The sequence below is a fragment of the Aegilops tauschii genome, chromosome 1 (genome assembly GCF_002575655.3).
Source record: "Aegilops tauschii subsp. strangulata cultivar AL8/78 chromosome 1, Aet v6.0, whole genome shotgun sequence".
Lineage (NCBI taxonomy): Eukaryota > Viridiplantae > Streptophyta > Magnoliopsida > Poales > Poaceae > Aegilops > Aegilops tauschii.
The window spans coordinates 38,121,605-38,139,507 of record NC_053035.3 but is presented as its reverse complement, the minus strand read 5'-3'; the positions used below and the strand labels follow the sequence as shown (position 1 = coordinate 38,139,507).

Genomic DNA, 17,903 nt, shown 5'->3' with positions numbered 1-17,903 from the left:
ACCACCCTATCATACCACATCACAACCATTTTAATAGTATGTTGGCACGCAAGGTAAACCATTATAAACTCTTAGCTAATTAAGCATGGCATGAGCAACTATAATCTCTAATTGTCATTGCAAACATGTTTCATTCATAATAGGCTGAATAGGAACGATGAACTAATCATATTTACAAAAACAAGATAGGTCGAGTTCATACCAGCTTCTCTCATCTCACTCAGTCCATCATATATCGTCATTATTGCCTTTCACTCGCACGACCAAACGGTGTGGATAATAATAATAATAGTGCACGTGCATTGGACTAAGCTAGAATCTGCAAGCATTTAATACAAGGGAGAAGACAAGGTAATATGGGCTCTTGGTTAAATCAACAATAATGCATATGAGAGCCACTCAACATTTTCATCATGGTCTTCTCCTCTCGACCCCCAAAGAATAAGAAAAGAAATAAAACTATTTACACGGGAAAGCTCCCAACAAGCAAAAGAAGAACGAGAAATCTTTTTGGGTTTTCTTTTAATTACTACTACTACAGGCATGGAAAGTAAACTAGCTAAAAGCTACAACTAATTTTGTTGTTGTTTTTCTTAAGGTTTTTCAAACACACAAGAAGAAGGCTTAGAAAAGAAAATAAACTAGCATGGATAGTACAATGAAAAAGTATGAGCACCGACAACTGGCATGAGTGTGTGAACATGAATGTAATGTCGGTGAGAAATACGTACTCCCCCAAGCTTAGGCTTTTGGCCTAAGTTGGTCTATGGCCACTGCTGGCCCGGAGGATATCCAAAGTCATAGCTGGGGTTGTACTGAGATGCAGCAGCTACTGCCTGAAGAGCTGCAGCTTGGAGGCGAGCTGCCTCCGTCCTCCTCTCATACTCGTTCGCCTCCTCCCTGGTTATACATATATCTCCTTTTTGCCTGAAAGTTAAAGAAAGTAGGAGCAGGGAGGGCAACATGGACAGTGCGCTATCTGTCAAAGATTAGTCGGTACTGGAGGAACTATTCATTCCTCTCAAGAAACTGATGGCGAACCATAGCCCTATAATCTAGATAAGCAGAAGGCAACTCCATATCATTTCCATGTATGGGTACACCAAGATAATTAGCTACACGAGTTGCATAAATTCCACCAAACAAATCTCGACTTGTACCGTTAAGATGCAACCTTCGTGCAACAATGGCCCCCAAGTTATATTGTTTATCACTTAATACCGCACTCTTGAGGACACTAAGATCTGGAACGCACATGTGACAAGCCTCATCTTTACTGTTAATGCATCTACCTATAAAGAGAGCAAAATAATGTATGGAAGGGAAATGAATGCTCCCTATGGTAGCTTGTGTGATTTCTCTAGATTTCCCCACAGTGATACTAGCAAGAAAGTCTTTATATTCAGATTTGCGAGGTTCACTAACATTGCCCCACTGCGGGAGTTTACAAGCAATATTAAAATCTTCTAGGTCCATGGTATATGATTTATCATAAAGATAAAATAAAACAGTGTGAGAATTGTGCAAGGATGTAAATTTAAACCTCCTCACAAAGGAATCAGTTAGGTAGTGGTACTGTAGGCACTTATCTGACACGAAGTCCTCAAGATCAGCATTACGCACATACACGTCAAATTCATCCTTGATGCCTGCCTGGACCATAAACTCCTCTGACGTCCATTCACAAGGCCGCACTTGAGCTTCCCTCGGTGGTTCATCGTCCGGCTCACGTATTGCGAGCATTGGTCCTTGCTTCCTTGAGGAACCACCTTGGTACATTTTCCTATGCATTTTTCTTTCTCTTATAAATTTCTGAAATTTTAGTGACTAAAAATAAAAGTGAACCAAACTCAACAAGATTGATAGCAACTACTCCCACAGGCGCCTAGAGTCTATATCATGCATTAAAACTACCTTGGACCATATAAATTTGAAATGCAAGCTCAAGAACAGGGTCACCTTAGCAGCAAAAATTTGCAATAAATAAAGCACTAGAACAAAAACTAATTGGACCATTGGAGGAGTCACATACCGAAGAACAATCCCCCAAAACAATTTTGTGAATGGAGCTTTGAGCAAAGAGATCGAAAATGGCAGCAAGATGAGCTAGAACACGGGTTTGAGCTATGGGAGGATTTTTTCTGGAGGAAGACGAAGTGAGTGCATGCTGGAATAAGTGGAGGGGTCCACATGGGGCCCACGAGGCAGGGGGCGTGCCCTGTGCCCTCGTGGCCAAATGGTGGGCCCCCTGGTGTGTTCTCAGTGCCAGAAATTCTTAAATATTCTACAAAAAAATCATATTTCATTTTCAGGACATTTGGAGAACTTTTATTTTTGGGGTATTTTTATTGCAATGATAATTCAGAAAACAGACAGAAAATACTATTTTTGCTTTATTTAATCTAAATAACAGAAAATAAAAGGAGGGTACAGAGAGTTGTGCTTTCTAACTTCATCCATCTCGTGCTCATCAAAAGGAATTCACTAACAAGGTTGATCAAGTCTTGTTAACAAACTCTTTCCGAATAACATGAAAACGGAGAATTTTCGAATAACACTAGGTTACCTCAATGGGGATATGCATGTCCCCAACAATAAGAATATCATATTTCTTCTTGACAGTAGGAAGAGGGAATTCAAAACCTCCAATAGTAATCGTTGAAAATTTTCCAATAGAATTGATACTGTGGACTTGAGGTTGTTTCCTCGGAAAGTGTATCGTATGCTCATTACCATTAACATGAAAAGTGACATTGCCTTTGTTGCAATCAATAATAGCCCCTACAGTATTCAAAAAGGGTCTACCAAGGATAATCGACATACTATCGTCCTCGGGAATATCAAGAATAACAAAGTCCGTTAAAATAGTAACGTTTGCAACCACAACAGGCACATCCTCACAAATACCGACAGGTATAGCGGTTGATTTATCGGCCATTTGCAAAGATATTTTAGTAGGTGTCAACTTATTCAAATGAAGTCTACGATATAAAGAGAGAGGCATAACACTAACACCAGCTCCAAGATCACATAAAGCAGTTTTAACATAGTTTCTTTTAATGGAGCATGGTATAGTTGGTACTCCTGGATCTCCTAGTTTCTTTGGTATTCCACCTTTAAAAGTACAATTGGCAAGCATGGTGGAAATTTCAGCTCCCGGTATCTTTCTTTTATTTGTAACAATATCTTTCATATACTTAGCATAAGGATTCATTTTAAGCATATCAGTCAAACGCATACGCAAAAAAGATAGGTCTAATCATTTCAGCAAAGCGCTCAAAATCCTCATCATCCTTTTTCTTGGATGGTTTAGGAGGAAAAGGTATGGGTTTCTGAACCCATGGTTCTCTTTCTTTACCGTGCTTCCTAGCAACGATGTCTCTCTTATCATAACGTTGATTCTTTGATTGTGGGTTATCAAGATCAACAGTAGGTTCAATCTCTACATCATTGTTATTGCTAGGTTGAGCATCAACATGAACATCATCATTATCACTAGGTTCATGTTCATTACCAGATTGTGTTTCAGCATCAGAAATAGAAATATCATTGGGATTCTCAGGTGTGTCAACAACAGGTTCACTAGAAGCATGCAAAGTCCTATCATTTTTCTTTTTCTTCTTCTTAGAAGGACTTGGTGCATCAACATTAGTTCTCTGAGAATCTTGCTCAACTCTCTTAGGGTGACCCTCAGGATACAAAGGTTCCTGAGTCATTCTAGCCCCTCTAGTCATAACTCTAACAGCATTATCATTTTTCTTATTGTTTAATTCATTGAGCAAATCATCTTGTGCTTTAATCACTTGTTCTACCTGAGTGGTAACCATAGAAGCATGTTTACTAATAAGTTTAAGGTCACCTTTGACTCTAGACATATAATCACTCAAGTGTTCAACCATATAAGCATTACGTTTCAATTGTCTACCAACATAAGCATTGAAGTTTTCTTGTTTAACAATAAAATTATCAAACTCATCCAAGCATTGGCTAACAGACTTATTACGAGGAATATCACCTTCATCAAATCCATAGAGAGAATTTACCTTTACTACCTGTGTCGGGTTATTAAGACCATGTATTTCTTCAATAGGTGGTAAATTCTTAACATCTTCAGCTTTAATACCCTTTTCTTTCATAGATTTCTTTGCCTCTGGCATATCTTCAGGACTGAGAAATAGAATACCCCTTTTCTTTGGAGTTGGCTTAGGAGTTGGTTCAGGAAGTGTCCAATCATTATCATTACTCAATATATTATTCAATAGCAATTCAGCTTGCTCAACAGTTCTTTCCCTGAAAACACAACCAGCACAACTATCCAGGTGGTCTCTGGAAGCATCGGTTAGTCCATTATAAAAGATATTAAGTATTTCATTTTTCTTGAGAGGATGATCAGGCAAAGCATTAAGTAATCGGAGAAGCCTCCCCCAAACTTGTGGGAGACTCTCTTCTTCAATTTGCACAAAATTATATATTTCCCTTAAGGCAGCTTGTTTCTTATGAGCGAGGGAAATATTTAGCAGAGAAGTAATAAATCATATCCTGGGGACTACGCACACAACCAGGAGCAAGAGAATTAAACCATGTTTTAGCATCACCCTTTAATGAGAACGGAAATAACTTAAGGATATAGTAGTAACGATTTTTTCCTCATGAGTGAATAGGGTGGCTATATCATTCAATTTAGTAAGATGTGCCACAACAGTTTCAGATTCATAGCCATAAAAAGGATCAGATTCAACCAAAGTAATTAACTCAGGATCGACAGAGAAATCATAATCCTTATCAGAAATACAGATAGGTGAAGTAGCAAAAGCAGGGTCATATTTCATTCTAGCATTCAAAGACTTTTCTTTCCGCTTAGCTAACAGTTTCTTAAGATCATATCTATCTTTGCAAGCAAAAAGGTCTCCAGCAGTTTCTTCATCCATAACATAACCCTCAGGCACATCAGGCAATTCATATCTAGGGGGGAGAATCTTCATCATCACTTTCATCAATATTATCTGTTTCAATAATTTCATTCTCTCTAACCCTAGCAAGTTGTTCATCAAGAAATTCACCTAATGGCACAGTATTATCAAGCATAGAAGTAGTTTCATCATAAGCATCATGCATAGCAGAAGTGGCATCATCAATAACATGGGACATATCAGAATCAATAACAGGTGTAGGTGTCACAAATTTACTCATAACAGAAGGTGAATCAAGTGCAGAGCTAGATGGCAGTTCCTTACCTCCCCTCGTAGTTGAGGGAAAATCTTGGTTCTTTCATCTTTCAAGTTCCTCATAATGATCAACAGATATAAATCCCAAGTGACTCAAAGAATAGAGCTATGCTCCCCGGCAACGGCGCCAGAAAATAGTCTTGATAACCCACAAGTATAGGGGATCGCAACAGTTTTCGAGGGTAGAGTATTCAACCCAAAATTATTGATTCGACACAAGGGGAGCCAAAGAATATTCTCAAGTATTAGCAGTAGAGTTGTCAATTCAACCACACCTGAAAGACTTAATATCTGCAGCAAAGTATTTAGTAGCAAAGTACTATGGAAGTAACGGTAACGGTGGCAAAAGTAGCAGTAGCAGTTTTTGTAGCAATCGTAACAGTGGCAACGGAAAAGTAACTAAGCAAAGGTCAATATGTGAAAAGCTCGTAGGCAATGGATCAATGATGGATAATTATGTCGGATGCGATTCCTCATGCAACCGTTATAACATAGGGTGACACAGAACTAGCTCCAGTTCATCAATGTAATGTAGGCATGTATTCCGAATATAGTCATACGTGCTTATGGAAAAGAACTTGCATGACATCTTTTGTCCTACCCTCCCGTGGCAGCGGGGTCCTATTGGAAACTAAGGGATATTAAGGCCTCCTTTTAATAGAGTACCGGACCAAAGCATTAACACTTAGTGAATACATGAACTCCTCAAACTACGGTCATCACCGGGAGTGGTCCCGATTATTGTCACTTCGGGGTTGCCGGATCATAACACATAGTAGGTGACTATTGACTTGCAAGATAGGATCAAGAACTCACATATATTCATGAAAACATAATAGGTTCAGATCTGAAATCATGGCACTCGGGCCCTAGTGACAAGCATTAAGCATAGCAAAGTCATAGCAACATCAATCTTAGAACATAATGGATACCAGGGATCAAACCCTAACAAAACTAACTCGCTTACATGGTAAATCTCATCCAACCCATCACCGTCCAGCAAGCCTACAATGAGATTACTCACGCACGGCGGTGAGCATCATGAAATTGGTGATGGAGGATGGTTGGTGATGACGATGGCGACGGATTCCCCTCTCCGGAGACCCGAACGGACTCCAGATCAGCCCTCCCGAGGAAGATTAGGGCTTGGCGGCGGCTCCGTATTGTAAAACGCAATGAATCCTTCTTTCTATTTTTTTTCTCCCCGAAAGTGAATATATGGAGTTGGGGTTGAGGTCGGTGGAGTCCCGGGGGCCCACGAGGCAGGGGGGCGCGCCCTGCACCCTCGTGGACAGGGTGTGGGCCCCCTGATGCTGATTCTTTCGCCAATATTTTTCATTAATTCCAAAACGTGTCTCCGTGGATTTTCAGGTCATTCTGAGAACTTTTATTTTTGCACAAAAATAACACCATAACAGTTCTGCGGAAAACAGCGTTAGTCCGGGTTAGTTCCATTCAAATCATGCAAGTTAGAGTCCAAAACAAGGGCAAAAGTGTTTGGAAAAGTAGATACGTTGGAGACGTATCAGTTATCAGGCCTTCATACTAACGCCCTGTTATAGTCCTCCTCCTTAGCACTCGTTGCACCTGCCGGATAATGCAACCGACGCTCATGCCAGAGAATTCGTTGATGCGAGAGATGGTTCCTTGTTCACCGTTGACCACTGAGTGCTAACCACTGGCCATGGGTTGTTGGCAGTTGATTTTGACAGAATTTTTGTTTGAAAAATTTAAAAAGGAAATTCCATAACAATGTACACAAATTTGGAAAAAATTAATGAATTAGAAAAAAAAATGTTCACAGATTCAAAAAAGTTTCATGAGTTTGAAGAAAGTTCTTGGATATGGGAAAAAATGTTTGTGAAATTTGAAAAAAGTACGTGTATTGAAAAAAAATCACAAATTTGAATAATGTTTATGGACTTTGAAAAAAGGCTCAGGAGTTTGAAAAAACTTCACAGAATTCAAAAAAAAGTTCATGAATTCAAAAAAAACTCGTGAAATTGAAAAGTTCAAGAATTTGGGGGAAAAGGAATTTTAAAAAAGATAATGAATTTAAGAAAAAAAAGAGAATTTGAAAAAGTTCATGAATTTTAGAAAAAATGTTCACGAATTTGAATAAAAAAGGTCAGGAATTTGGGAAAACTAAACGAAAAACAAAAACAAATATATAGTACAGTACAAACAAAATGATCAAAAACCGGAGAGAAACAAAACAGGAAAAAGAACCGGCCAGATTTTTTTTGAGACACAGAAAAAAAATGATTCGGGTCCTTTTGTCCGCAGCGATTCTGTCTTGGGTCGCCCTTCTGGGCCTGGAATTCACTTCTGTTCCATCTAGTGGACTTGGGCCGACGTCCAGGAGTGGCCCGTGTCATAACAGTCTCCTCGCTCGGCCCGCAATCCCTCCTCTCCTCCCCTTCCCTCCCCTCACCGCCCCTGCCCGAACGGCGCCGCCCAACCTCCCGCACCAACACCGGCCATCCTCACCGCCTCCGGCCGCCATCGCTCCACTCCATCTAAAACAGAAGAAACGACAGAAATCGTGGTCGCCGGAGTGGAGTCTGCTGCCGAACAAAACTGCAAACCGTGCAGTGGAGTCGAGGATTCTGGGGAGCGGAGGGCTCTAAAACCCTAACCCCCTTCGGATCCACGCCGCGCCGGTCCATGGAGGTGGACCCGTCGCCGTCCCCGTCCCCGCCGCCGCCGCCAATGTCGACGCCGGGCTACTTCGACCCGGAGTCCTCCCGCCTCCGGGAGGAGTACCGCCGCTACAGGTGAGAGACGCGCGCCCCTCTTCCTCTTCCACTGTTTTTTTTGAATGGTTCCTCTTCCGCCTCTCCAGCTCGAATGCTGGCGTTGGCTGGCCCGGGTGGTTCGGTAGGGCAGTGGAGGCGAGCGTGGTGGCTGGCCGCTAATCGAGTGGCGAAATGGAGTCAGATTGAGCGGGGAAATCGATAGAATTCAGTGGTTGGCGCTCAGATGTTTGGTACTAATGGTTTATTCGTCGCTGAATCAGGCCATATGCTACCCACTGCTCATCCCACCCTGGCAGCATTTTTAGAATACCCGCTGTGATTGGATAATTGCGGCGTGTTAGTAATTTTCTCAAGTATTTTAGTAGCCCTATCTTGATGCGATCATATAATTCGATGGATCTGTGGAGCGTGCCTGGGTCAGGCTCGGTTATTTGGTGGCCAGGAACACAACTGACAAGTGGACAATCCAATTGGTGGGTTGATATTGCCATATTGGCAATGCACACTAAGTCTGTAGTATTTGTGACCACATGGAACACCCACCTCGGTGCTTGCTCGATCCCCGAGCAGGTTGTCCTATTAAAGATATCTGCAATTTAGTGCCAGTACTTAGTGTAGCTAAAACATTCATGGAAGGGTTAATGTAGCCTACTCGTGTGAAATGTGAGAACATGCCACTTCAGTATTTCTACTGGCACTAGTTTGCTACACTAGCTGATTTTGTTGTTTTCCCTTGTGGTTTACTCAGAAAGAGACTATCTTCTTCAAACGACTCCCCAATGTTGGGGACCTCATTCTCCAGATTCTCGGAAGCAAGGGCATTGCATGATGGAAGCAGCATACCTAGGCGGCCCAATGCTGGTCTACTACTTGAAGAAGTCAAGCAGGAGGCTGCTGATTATTCCGACATTGATGGCTTGAATGGACCGAAACTGCTGGATGGTGGTTCAGGTAGGAAGGCGGCAAGATCAACGTTGAATCTAGTCAAGCTGGAGGACGATATGCCACGAGAAGGAGAAACAACTTTTACAGCGTTTGCATCCCTTCTTGATTCAGCAATACAAGGTCAGTTTGGCAATGCCATATGGGTAGTGATGCTTATAATCTAGCATGCTCTGCCATTGCTGACAGTTCTTAATTTGAATATTGTATTTTCACATTGTAGTCATTATTATTATCAGCCGTTGTTTGTATATGATCCATGTCATTGCGTTCCCTTTTGTTTTCTATAATTTTCACTAACCAATAAGTTAATGAAAAAGGCTTCCCACAAACTAAGCTGCACAAATCTTCAAGTAGCAGTGAATAGTGAAATAAAAGGTGCTTGAGTCATGCTCTCAACTTTAGGGAAATGTGCCTTCTCCTTCTTTTTTTCCCGAGAGCAGAGGATTTGGCGCACACATATCTATTACCAAAACCACGACAAGAATTATGGAACGGAGGGAGTACTAGATTAATAGCATGGAGAAACCTGTACTTTTGTTTGCTTACAGAAATCTGTGAACGCATATTATCTAGCTAATCCTTGCGGTTATTTGTGTTTACTGATGTGTTCTTCTGTTGCAGGATTGATGCCCTTCCCAGACGTGATTTTACAATTTGAGAGGACATGTAGAAACGCTTCAGAGTCACTAAGGTTTTATATTGCCTTACACTAGTAATAATGCTCCATTGTATGACTTTGTATGATTGGCATATTCTACTGCTGACCAATTCTTGGATGCAACTCTTTGCCACATTACACTTTACTGATATACACTACAATTATTATTTTTACATCACGTGAAGATGAATAATTATTATGCTCCAAGTACTTTATTTTCCAAGGTAATAGATGCCTGTGCTGTAGCTTGTGGATGCTAATGTGGGGATGCTTTTTAATTTTCAGGTATGCTGCCATAGGAAAGGTTCGGATGGTGGAGGATAAACTTATGCAGCAAAAAGCACAACTATTACTGGATGAAGCTGCTTCTTGGTCACTTCTTTGGTACCTCTATGGGAAAGGTAATAACTTCTATGATAAGTCAGTTGAAGTAGCAGTGGCTATAAATCAACGTTCTTCTAAGTAAACTGTTTGCTACACTGCATGAAATTCCATGTGCTACATTGCAGCAAATGAAGAGCTTCCTGAAGGACTATTCATGGTAAGCTACATTTCTAATTGTGAATGTCTTAAAGTCTTTTCTTTCTGTTCATGTGCTTGTATCTGTGGATTTATCTAAAGGGTATTTTTTTGTTGTTGACAGTCACCAACTACATCCCATCAGGAGGCTTGCCGCTATGTTGCAACAGATCTTACAGCACAATTGTGTCTGCGGATTGTACTTTGGCTTGAAGGACTTGCTTCTGAAAGTCTTGATTTGGAGAAAAAGGTAAGATAACCATGCTATGTTTTTTACTAAGACTTTAGTCGTTTCTATTTCCTGTTTGGTACGTGGGAGCCCTGTAGTGGAACATGATTGATTGAATGGAACAACCCGCCTTAGGTAATATAGATTCTAGAAGTTCCATCAATAAAAGAATTAGCAAAGTAAACAGATGCATCTCTCCACGATATGTTAACTTAAATATTTGAGTTGAAAGGTATTAAGCTACAATGTACTCCCACTGAACAGGAATATAGAAGGACAATAATCAACATGGTACTAGAATTGTCTAAATTACCCCTAATTAATATTTGTTAATACATTCAATGCAACTGCTCTCTGTTCCATCACCTAATAACACCAGCATCATCAAATAATCTGTGAAAGGAAATGCATGCATGCATGTGAAATGTCACTCTGCCTCCAGGCGCTGCATTTGGGGCACTGAAATCAGAGCGCAGGCAGCCAGAGCAGGGGCAGTAAGTGCATACAAGTGTCATTCCGACTTTTTCATCCAAACAAACATTAATGGCATGCAACCGGTGCATAACAGAGGAAAATTGAACAAAAGTATATGGAAGAAAGTGTGGGCCTTGTAATTGTGGACAAAAGCCAAAATGGAAGACACTTAATAAAACTGGATGGAGGGAGTAAATCTCATGTGTACATTGCTCTTTCATAAAGATCTATCCTGATCATCTAAATTTCAGTAGTTATTTTTCTTCCTTAAATGACCTTGCTTTTGTTTTAATCACACAATAAGCTATGGAGTAACAGAGTATTTGACTTACTATTCATGAGCAAATTGATGATAGAGGTACACACATTTCTTGTGGTGTTATATTTCTGTTCTGCAGGTGAGAGGATCTCATGTTGGTTCATATCTACCAAGTTCTGGTGTTTGGCATCGTACACAGAGGTACCTAAAGAGAAAGAATAATGATTCTAATATAGTGAAGCATGTGGATTTTGATGCTCCAACTCGTGAAGTAGCCCAACTTCTTCCTGATGACAAGGTAGGCTATTTGGTATCTATTTCGAATACAGTGTAAAGATCCTTTCATAAAGCTGCTAATAATTTATTATGATATTTAAAATGCTGCAAGTATGGATTATAATTGGTTCTACTTGACCTTTCCAGAATGTTTTTATACTCTTTAATGTGATAATAGGCCATCTTTCACCTCATAATCTCACTTTAAGAGGATGCCTTGGATAACTGTCTAGTACTTAACCTTCAAATTTAATTATTTACTAAGTTAAAGCAGTAATTACTGGACTAACAGCACTACAAAGAAGACAAATCTCTTTCAGTTGTTGAAGATCTCTTCTCATTAATCATCTCTGGTGAAGTAACTAGAATTTGCCTCTAGTAAAATCAGAACTCACCTTTCCTTTATGTGTAAGCAGAAGCAAGATGAATTGCTTTTAGAAGATATCTGGACTCTCTTAAGAGCTGGAAGATTAGAAGAGGCATGTGAATTGTGCCGATCTGCTGGACAGGTTGGTCAGCTTGTATAGGCATATGCATTTCTTATGATGTATCTCCACTTGATGCTAACGCCTCGAGTATATTCAGTCATGGAGAGCAGCCACTCTTTGCCCCTTTGGTGGCATAGATCTGTTTCCTTCCCTGGAGGCCATGCTCAAGAATGGAAATTCTAGAACACTACAAGCAATTGAACTGGAAAGTGGTATTGGACGGCAGTGGCGTCTTTGGAAATGGGCATCCTATTGTGCTTCAGAGGTAAACTCCTGTGCTGTACTTATGTTGTTGAACTATGCTGCTTTGCGCTTTGCTGTTATATTTAATGTGGTTCTGTAAATATTACAATGGTTTTGTCTTCAAAATAGTTATGTGTGTATATGTTGCCAATACTTAATACTTTGTTAAACTCAACTCTAAATTAATAATACTATTGCAGAAAATTGCTGAACACGATGGTGGCCAGTATGAGATGGCTGTATATGCTTTACAGTGCAGTAACTTGAAGCGTACCTTGCCAATCTGTACTGACTGGGAGGTATGTATATTATTCAATTCATTTCTAAGCCTGCCTTTCTAATCTGATCCAATGTTATTCTCTCTGATGCTGGTTTCTTGGCTCCATGTGATGCATCTTTTTCCTTCCATCTCTTAGTCAGCTTGCTGGGCAATGGCTAAATCCTGGCTAGATGTTAAAGTGGATATAGAATTATCTCAATATCAAACCAGCAGACCAGAAGAGAAAGAGTTTGATGATGATATGAATGGAACCCAGCTTGGCCCAGAAAATTGGCCATATCATGTTCTTGATCAGCAACCTCGTGATATAGCTGCACTTCTGCAGAAACTCCACTCAAGGTACTGCTGTACTAACATTGTTTAGTACTTCCACACATTCACTATTTGCCTGCTTATTATATGTGTCACTTGCGATGCAGTGACCTTGTTCATGAAACTGTTTCTCGAGCATGTCGGGAGCAGCATCGACAAATTGAGGTAAGATACATTTCCAAGAGCGAAGAATATGCAATTTCTCTACTAAGTTCATTTAATGTTTTCTAGTATAGCTGTATAATTTACTTGACATTAGATAAGTGGAAACAGGCAGTAATTGACAGTTCCTGTACAATTTGCCAGTTTGATGACTAGTTTAGACATGTTTTCTGATTTTGTAGATGATTATTCTGAAAACCAAGTATTTAAACATTATCTTAGTTAACGTTCTACTAAATCTGTATTTTGCAAAAAAATGTGACTCAATAAAACATTCTGGTGACTCATGGTATTAACTGGAATAAACACAAATACTTGAACCACTTTCCACGGAAATGGAGTTCTCCAATAGCTGTACAATTGAATTTACGATCGTTCACTTGCCTAACCATTCCATGTTTACTTATTTGGTAGATGAATCTCATGAGTGGAAATTTAGCTCATCTTCTTGACCTTCTATGGTCATGGTTGTCTTCCATCGAAGAGGGTCAAAACGTCTTGAGGTACTGCTTTTATGATTTTAGTTTAGATAACCCCAATATTTAATTTTGCTTTATTATTTAACTTTTGAGTAACTTCTTGGCCCAATTAGGTCCCGTGATGATTCCGACATGATACGTTTTGGGGCACATATTGTTCTTGTTTTGAGATACCTTCTCAGCAATGAAATGGAAGACGAGTTTGAGGAAAAGCTGGTTACTGTCGGTGATCTCATCATCAACATGTAAGTATTGTTTACTAATCTTTGTGTGGCTTTATGCCTTTTTAGCCTTCTGGAGTAATGTCATGTTAAAATGGCATCTGTTTGGTTAAAAAAAGGTCTTTCTGGTTGCGGTTAATATACTTTTATTAATAGTATTCAGTTGCATAAGTAGTTTTCTTTCATTTTGTTGGGTCAAGGGCTTACTCCAGTACTTCTACTGTTCTCTTAACTAAAGTTTATGCTTTGTCATTGATCTTCAGATGAATCTTTTATTCCTATTTTCTCCATATTATGTTGCTACATTGCCTGTTTCTTAATCTTCACAGCAGGAAAAGCTAATGATTAATTCCAGGTACGTGAGATACTTGTTTTCAGAGGGGCAGGAAGAGTTGGTTGGAGTATATGCCTCTCAGCTTGAACGTGATGTTTGCATTGATTTGTTTGTGGACATGATGGAACTAAGGTTAAATAGCAGGTATTACTTCATGTGATTATACCTTTTATGTTTTTGCAATCTGGGAAATGTTACATATATTAGTATTCTGCAATCTTTTGTGACATATTAGTGCATGATGTACCTGTTATTGGCTGTTCATGTTTGTTCTAATATTTACCAATAGATTTTAGTCTGTGAGCTATGTGTCTCCGGTGCAGCTCCCTTTAGCCTTAGATTTATGACAATTCCATGAAAAGTATAATAGGTACAATACTTGCATGTTCAACTTTTTATGTTTACCCATAAAAATTGTGCTGGTAATGTTGTTGTTCTTTCACACAGAAATTTTCTCAAATGCGTTATTGCTGATGGTTTATTTTGCTTCCAAGACTTCGATTAGCTGGCATCACACCTCTTTTTTCCTGCCACAGCTTGCATACCATGTACAAGCTTTTCCTCTCTGCTGTGGAGTATCTGCCATTCTCATCTGGAGATGTATCCAAGGCTTGTTTTGAAGAGATAATTGAGAGGTTCGGTGATTGTGGGGATACATATAACAATTGAATACATCAAATTTCACATATTTAACTTGTATTTATTTGTGGACATGTTCTGACAAGATTTTAATTTAGTGCAGAGTTCTTTCAAGGTCTCGAGAAATAAAACCCCATCAGTACAATGAAGATTTCTCTGATGTCGCAGAACAGCATCACCTGCAAGCACTTCAGAAGGCAATGATCATTCAGTGGCTTTGCTTCACACCACCATCCTCTATTCCAGACTTTGAGATGATCACAGGGAAACTTCTGATACGGGCGTTGATTCATAGGTAACTATATCTAATTTGTTCTTGTGCCAGAGAAAACTTTGCTAGTCATACATGCAGCCCTCCTGCATGGTCTTGGAAACATTTATCCTCTTATGGCATTGCGTCTGTATGTTTGTTGCTGAAATATATCAGTAAACAGTACTCGCTTGTCTTTTTTTTTTTCTTTGTTACCATTGAGTTCCTCTTTGATTGCTAAAACAGTACTCATTTGTTTTTCTCACTTTGTGAGAGTGGAACTTATTTTTGGTTGATGAAACAAGATATTTATCCTCCTTTATATCGTAGCATTGCAACTCACCATCAATTTCTTTATCTTCAGCAACACACTATTCAGAGAATTTTCCTTAATATCAATGAGGAGAGTCCCTGAACTACCAGTAGGACCACATAAGTTGCTTGCCATCCTTGCCGAACCATTGAAACAAAAGGAAAATTTATTTTCGCTTGAAGATCAAGAGGTGTCTGATAACTTAGAAGAATTTGAAGATTGGGTAAGATCTCATTTTTTGCTTCTTCTGCTCTCGATGCTTCCAGTACTGGTATTTCCACTTAGAGTTTAGTCAGTACCTTGGTATTCTTGACAAAGTAATTGCTTTTGTGGTGAGACAGCACGAATATTACTCCCTGGATGCAACATACCGGGGTTGGCTTAGATGCGAGATGGAGAATTCTTCTGTTCCCCCTGAAATGCTTTCGGCAGAAGAAAAGGATCAAGCTGTTGCTGCAGCGACACAAACACTGGAGTTAGCATTCTTGTTATTAGAAAGTAAGTAATAAACTTTCATCGAGACACAAACCTCTTTTCTCGAAAACAAATAAATGTTTCTATCAACATGGCCCTTTAGCCTACAAATATGCTTTTTAAACTGCTAAACTTGTGAAAGTATATGGTGGTGAACTTGTTGCCATTATTTTATATGTTCTGGTTTTCTGTAATCAGGGGAAGAGAGACCATGGTTAAATGCTGTCGAGACAAGCCCATTTGAGTCATCAGAGCTTGTTTTCCTTGAGTTGCATGCAACGGCAATACTCTGTCTACCTTCTGGGGAATGCATGACACCAGATGCAACATCATGCACGGCTCTGACTAGTGCACTTTATTCAACTATCAGCGAAGAGGATGTGCTGCATCGCCAGCTGAAGGTTGAGTCCATCTCTCTTCTCCTGAAGGCCATATGCATATTATGCTTCAGGATATAATATGAAGTGTTGTACATTACAGATCATATCTTGGTGTTTACTAAGGATTGTTAAATCTTACAGTTTAATTTCTAGTTGTTGCTTGTCACGGTTGCTTCTGCAACTTCTGACTGTATAATTCATGGACAGGTGGAAGTTAAGGTCTCGTCTAAAGATCCTTGCTGTATTGAAGTTGCGCTCCGTTGCTTGGCAACAGAAGGTGATGGGTTTGGGCTTCATGAAGCCAATGATGGAGGTCTTCTTGCTGCAATTATGGCCGCAGGCTTTAAAGGTATCTAAAATTTAGAGCAATAGTATGCTTCAGTTCTTTTTTTTTTAATGCAAATAATATTTTGTGCAATAATTATATGGATAATTTATTTTTGCAGGTGAACTCAATCGGTTTCAACCTGGAGTTTCGATGGAAATTTCACGACTTGATGCTTGGTATTCTGATTGTCATGGTTCGGTTGAAAGTACTGCTGCTTATATCATTCGAGGACTTTGCCGAAGATGCTGCCTGCCGGAAACAATTCTACGCTCCATGCAGGTGATCTTGTAAACAGATTCTACAAGTATCTGCCTGCTACATTGAATATAGGTGAAATGGTTGCTGTTTTGCAGTTTCAGTACATATGGTATATTAATATCAGATGCTAATATTTTGTAGGCATCCATCTCCCTTTCCGAAGCTGGCGATTCTCTAGACCGTTGTGATAAACTCATCGAGTTAGTTGCTTCATCAGATTCTGGGATGATGCACTTGTTCAGCCAGCAGCAGTTACAGGTTACTTCATGTTCTTTAGTTTGTTCATCTAATAACTGCAGTGCAGAGCTTTCCTAATATCAGCAAATGTCTTAAATTTCTTACTCAGGAGTTCCTGATTTTTGAGAGGGAGTGCTTCATATGTAAAATGGAGCTTGAGGAAGAGCAGAGGCCTGCTGATGGCTAAGCCACTCATGTTTAAATTATCAGGTGTGTCATCTGAAACTTACTCGGGAGTTCCTGATTTTTTTGTATATCTGGTACTGTGAAACAGTTATTTTTAATCTGATCGGTCACAACTTCACAATACCTCATATTCTGCCTGCTGCGATGCTTAGCACTGCGGCTTTACTGCTTTGTAATTGCTTGCTCTCAGCTGATAGCATCAGCAGACGGAAATTAACTCACTTTAGGTGGACTATCATACGGTTTTCGTAAATCTAATACTAGACGAGGAGGCTGTTGCAAATCCTCTTGAAGGATACACCAAGTCACCAACATGGAAATCTTCTGCACTTTTTAGCTGCCCTGATACACATCTTCGTTCCAGATTTGGTACACATTGCATACAATTATACAGGCAAAGAGAATGTGATCTAACTTTCTCCAAATCACTCATCTGCTGCAGTTTATTGAAGCCTGAATCTTCCAAGGTCTTGCCTTTGTCTCTGGCACGTTCGTCACAATGAACAGAATAGCTATGGCCCAAACGGAGGCGAACAAGTATGTTCCTGCAAGATTTCGAGGCGAGGGAGAAGAATGTTCCTGCTAGATTTGCATATCAGTCAGATGTCCCTGGATGTTTCATATATTAGACAAAAAACGTAGGGGTCTGATGTAGATTTGGCAACAGGGGAAATATCTGCGTCCAATCCGATTGACCATGTCAATGTAACAACCAATTTCTCAGTTTATATGGTGTTGTAAGAAATCTTGAGTGATTGGATTGTTAGGTTTCTTGTGGTGGAACCTGTCTCACCCGAGTTCAAGTCCTAGATTTGGCATGGGTGCTTGCATTTTTCTGCTTTATTTTAGGATTTAACTGCTTTATTCTTTCATGCGTCTGTGATGACTTCGTCAATCACATGCCGGCTCAGTCTCGTAGGAATAGGGGGTGACTCTATGTGTGTGTGTAGTTTAGCAAAAAAAAAAAACCCTGCA

The 17,903-nt window shown here is 39.8% G+C and overlaps 1 protein-coding gene across 1 annotated transcript; it reads left to right on the top strand.

Moving 5' to 3' along the window:
* The first annotated feature begins 7,591 nt into the window (after nucleotides 1-7,591).
* On the top strand, nucleotides 7,592-17,673 carry LOC109782766 (nuclear pore complex protein NUP107). Its single transcript, XM_020341380.4, has 25 exons — nucleotides 7,592-8,002; nucleotides 8,733-9,049; nucleotides 9,551-9,620; nucleotides 9,873-9,988; nucleotides 10,097-10,128; nucleotides 10,231-10,356; nucleotides 11,208-11,366; nucleotides 11,761-11,853; nucleotides 11,930-12,097; nucleotides 12,276-12,374; nucleotides 12,492-12,694; nucleotides 12,775-12,832; nucleotides 13,244-13,332; nucleotides 13,422-13,553; nucleotides 13,885-14,007; nucleotides 14,400-14,498; nucleotides 14,606-14,797; nucleotides 15,117-15,288; nucleotides 15,407-15,563; nucleotides 15,738-15,940; nucleotides 16,127-16,268; nucleotides 16,366-16,526; nucleotides 16,647-16,763; nucleotides 16,852-16,952; nucleotides 17,371-17,673. Exons 1-24 carry the CDS (start codon nucleotides 7,893-7,895, stop codon nucleotides 16,927-16,929), a joined length of 3,216 nt encoding a protein of 1,071 aa, XP_020196969.1. The 5' UTR covers nucleotides 7,592-7,892; the 3' UTR covers nucleotides 16,930-16,952; nucleotides 17,371-17,673.
* The last annotated feature ends 230 nt before the right edge of the window (nucleotides 17,674-17,903 follow it).